The 5,069-nt window shown below is 34.0% G+C and overlaps 1 protein-coding gene across 1 annotated transcript; it reads right to left on the reverse strand.

Annotated features, from left to right (window-relative positions):
• Window positions 1-2,475, reverse strand: LOC112501994 (CASP-like protein 1). Its single transcript, XM_025105789.1, has 3 exons — window positions 2,141-2,475; window positions 1,928-2,057; window positions 1-380 (listed from the first exon to the last, which is right to left on the reverse strand). Exons 1-3 carry the CDS (start codon window positions 2,425-2,427, stop codon window positions 144-146), a joined length of 654 nt encoding a protein of 217 aa, XP_024961557.1. The 5' UTR covers window positions 2,428-2,475; the 3' UTR covers window positions 1-143.
• Between the last annotated feature and the right edge of the window lie 2,594 nt (window positions 2,476-5,069).

The raw sequence follows: 5,069 nt of genomic DNA on the forward strand, positions 1-5,069 counted from the left end.
TTTCATTTCAATAAACATGATCATGTCATGTGCAATCTTTACTATCATAAAGTTTACAGACTCAAACCGGCACGAAGAAGAACACAAATGCACATATAAAAAAAATAGCAAAAGGCGAATAACATCAAACTGTTACAAGGAAATTAATATTTTGGTGATCCACGGATTTTCTTGAAAAGTATGTAAAAGGCGAGCCAAACGAGTAGTAGAAGTTCTATGGAGGACATGAGTGACAAAACGATAGAGATTCCTAAGTGATGACAATAGGAACCATAGGCATTGCAAATCTCGTGCCATCTCGAATGAGAATTCCCTCTGAGTCCTATATATGCTACTCCTGTTGTTGCTCCTGTTGCCGAAGCTACAATGCCGAGCATAAGCTGCATGAACGATGCCTGTTAATTAGAAGTCTATTCACAATTGTTTAGAGATGGTTATATATAACTTGCTAAGAATAACCAGTACAACAAAATCGCCTTTATTGGACATCGTAGTATGTTTAACCGTTCTAATATACGACTAAATAATAACAAATAGTTGTGCTATTGTGTATAAATGCATGTGTTACAATAATTATTGGTAAAACGTCCTAATTCATGTTTATTTTAGAATAATCTTGAATTAAATAAAACGTTCTATTAGTCCTATCAAAAGATATTACATGAAAAACTGTTTTAGAAAAACTAATAACCTATAAAGATGCGGTCACATAACAATTATAAAAAAATAGTCTATAATGTATAAATATAATTTCAAAAGTTTCCTAAGAATGTGATGATGCTTAAGTACACATCACAATATTCTATTACAACACCTCTTCTGTAAAAATTAGTGTGCATGTGTTTATAACTGATCATGAACACATTTATATTATAAAATAATGTTCATGATACTGATCATCACTTTGTTCATGGGTGAACATTTATCATAAGTGTACTATGATCATAAATGAAACTTGTTCATTGGTTTAACTCTTGAACTTGTTTTCCATCTTTCTCCGACTATAAACTTGTTCATTGAGAAATTTGAAGAAGATAATATACTTATCATTTCTAAAATCATGCAACTCCTTTTTGTAACATCCCATTAAATCTATTAACTAAAAAATAACTAAAACCCGAAATTACATTTGTACCCATAATAATTGACTCCAACATGTTAATTGATAAGGGTTTGTATAGTTAGCATCATTTTTTTTGTTAACAAAAGATTTCCCTCTATATATAAATACATAGGGTTGGTTCCTGTGAAAAGGAGAATTAATGTAAGAAACATAAGAAAATACCTTCATCTTTGAATGCATATTAGGATGGGATGTACCAGATGAGATGCACTGAGATGCATCAGATCAATCCCCATATCAAGCATGATTCATGGGTGAGTTTAAGATTAAAGGTGATCAAGGGTTCAAATCTTATTTTACGCTTCTCAACTTAACTCTATTTCTCACACGATCTTTTACACACATACACACACACACACACACACACACACACACACATATATATATATATATATATATATATATAGGGTTGGGTTCACGTGAGACCAAGGGTTTTTCGTGAGACCCGTAAAGCCAATTTGTGTTCATTGATCAACTTTATAAGCGAATGATCTAATGGTCAAAAAGTTGCGGTGATAATTTTGTGATTACTGAGAAGTCTCGTGGCAATTTTGTGATTATGAATGATAAGATTGTAGATCAAATCCAAGTGTTGAGAATTGGTCTTACGTGTCTCACGAAAAACCCTTGGTCTCACATGATCCTAAGTCTATGTAAAATCCTTGATCTCACGTGATCCCAAGTCTATGTATATACATAGATATATATATATATATGTATATATATATATGTGTGTGTGTAAAAATTTAAGTTTAATAATATAATATATTAAAAGATTTAAACATCTTCGGCATTGGATCTTACAGAATCTAGTATCACGGTTTGGAAATGCAGCTTTCCGGAGCTTCCTCCTGTCTTCTTCAAAGCTAAAACCGAAGAGGCACCGGTGATGATGCCGTACAAGCAAGCCACGGAGACAGCTGCTACATAGTATCTACATCATAAAAACAACCATTAACTTGATGTTCTAGGGTTTATAGACGCCATTTTTTAGCCAAAGGTCACTACATATCATACATGTACGATTCGGAGTGATTGAATTTTGCATCAATGGGTACAGCCATGGTGGGCGAAATGGGTATCATCTTGGTTTGTTTAGAAGTGACCATAACAATGACACCGGCCAAGCTGGTTACACACAGCAATACCCTCAAAGTCGCTTCAAACACCCCATGGTCATGGCCCTTGACACCAGCTGCACCTGTCGCCAACTTGTACTCCAGCGGTGGTGGTGCTGACGACTTCAGTGGTAATTCCACATTAACAGTGGCATGTGGAGTTGCTGTGGTGTCTTTGAGTGCCATGGCCAAGGAACGTAGAGAGAATTGCAAAGTGAAGCTTGTGTTTCTTGCAAGTGTGTTGGAATGCCACATTATATTTATAGAAAACTGAATCCACGTTTGCCATGATATTTATATGTCAGCATATCCAAAAATTCTTGGCCCGTTTCTGTTTTTAAGAGAATAAAAATAGAGTCATGTTGGAATCACTCCTATGTCCTGAAGACCTAACAGTAAAATTCCATATGGTCTAGCAATTAAAATATGGTATTAATCATTAATCAATTATTGGTTTTGAATATCTTTACATATTTCTTTTTTGTCATTTAAAAGAATAATAGATGGGGAAGGGAAACACATCAACTACCCGCCATCGATCGTTGAAATACGATCAAAAGCGTGTAGGCCCCTGATTACTTCATCATCTCAACCCCTCACACTAGCAGACAATGATCAGGCTGTTGGTTGTAGATCCATCTATTATTAGCTTTCTACTGGCACAAGTTCCACCCACTTACCGTAAGCAAATACCTAATCTACGTTTTTGATGTTTCAGATTCATTATAATCAAAATATTCAACAAAATTGTTTTGTAAAATGTAAATTTATAACAACAACAATTGTATATTATATGTAAAAGTGTTGTCGTAAGTTTATACGATGTTTTTTTTTGACGTTTAACAAGTTTTGAGATAAAGTTTTGGTTGATTTTTTTATATTGAATAGTTTTCAAATAGGAATGAATGTCGTGTGAACATGTAAACATCTTTTTGTAGGAGGCACCTTGAGTTTCTTCGCTACGCTAATGCACTCTCAAATGGCAACCATGAACCATGGTATTACATAATTCCTGTATGATTCCTAACTTATCATTCTCCGACTATATTAAACTGATTCCATCGATAACAATTCCTAACAGTTCCATCGATATGATTCCTAACTATTTGTATTAATCTAAAAATAATTTTTTTATAATTACATAATTTCTGTATTTATTTATACAAAACCTGACCATAATATAACAAACCAAAACTGTGAACAAATTAAAACTAACCAATTCATACGATTTAAAATATCCAATTCATACAATTTGAAATATCTAATTCATACAATTTAATGTTCAAATTAATACAATCTCACTGGCGCATAAACGCAACAAAATGCTCCGATAAGGCGGCATGTTCGGCTAACGCAGCAGCTTGTCTGGCATGTTCGCCTAACGAGGCAGTTTGTCTGGCCTCCAAATCTGTCGTGTTCTTCCGTTCGGTCTCCAGTTCCTCCTTTACCCTTGACAACTTCTCTCTCAACTTTGTTACCTGTAAATATTCAATATTCAACAAAATCAGTAATTTGTTCGCAATTTTAGTAATGAGAAAGTATATAACAATATAACCAACATACCTCCACTGTTGACTCGTATGATCTCCCGGTGATACTGCTACATCTACCCGTCATAGCATAAGAGGGATCCTGGGAGGTCCCGAAACCAAAGATGTGAACCTTCCTCCGTGCTCCGACACTCTGCTCCCAAAGATATGCCTCATCAGGGCGAGAGCTGTCGGTACTAGACTGTGATTCACCCCTAAGCGATTGAAATCGCTCCTATAGTTCACCAAAACAAAAACGGGTGATGTTATATATGTAGAAATTAAAGCAGCATAACGGTTGTAAATCAAACATATCTAATACATGTTTTTAACAATTAAAGCATTCTAATAATACCAATGGTGGTCACATTCTCAACCTATCTACTTAACCTAACATCTACCCAATACTGGCAGCCCAAACTAATAGCATCACTATATTTATTAAAATATATTAACTTAAACCTACCTAACGTATCTATTAACCGAAGTAACGGTTTTAGAAAAACTTATATGATACATATAAGCTTTGGGATAACTAAACTGAGGAGGATTGATAGGCGGGTCAGACAAACCTTGATCGAACTTTCCGTTCGTGCAATAAGTGAGCTGAAACACCTCAGTAGTAGTCGGCTCACGACTCATTAGTTTTGCATACATTATAGAATTAGGTTAAGTTGTTAGTAAACATAGAGAAACAAATTACATATTCAAAAAAATTTATATACTCATCATCCTGTCTTGATGTTGTGTAGTACTGATCGATCTTCCGGTGTGTTTGGACGACACCCCCTCAAACTGTGTGTTCCGATTAATCTTATTGATCCTGGATTTCCTTTTCCAAGGTTTGGTATCCCAAACATGTTAAAAAACAGAGCACATATATAAGGCGGTACAAAACACATGGCAGTTCAAAAAGCTCACAATAGTCAATAGAGATACATACTGTGACACCCCAAAATGAGGTAAATAAATATATTAGAAAGCAAAAAGAACAAGGAAAATAAAATAAAATGAGTTTTATTTTATTGGAGAAAAAATATAAATATATTTGAAAATTGGATTAAAAATGAAGGAAAATGTCATATTAGGGGTGAAATGTGTAAAGATGTCAAAAGTAAAATAAATAAATTAGAAAGCAAAAAGAACAAGGAAAATAAAATAAATTGAGTTTTATTTTATTGGAAAAAAAATATAAATATATTTGAAAATTGGATTAAAAATGAAGGAAAATGTCATATTAGGGGTGAAATGTGTAAAGATGTCAAAAGTAATAGAGCCAGGGGGCAGAATGTATTTTTA

This window comes from Cynara cardunculus, unplaced genomic scaffold, assembly GCF_001531365.2.
Source record: "Cynara cardunculus var. scolymus isolate 2C unplaced genomic scaffold, CcrdV1 Un_Scaffold_816, whole genome shotgun sequence".
NCBI lineage: Eukaryota > Viridiplantae > Streptophyta > Magnoliopsida > Asterales > Asteraceae > Cynara > Cynara cardunculus.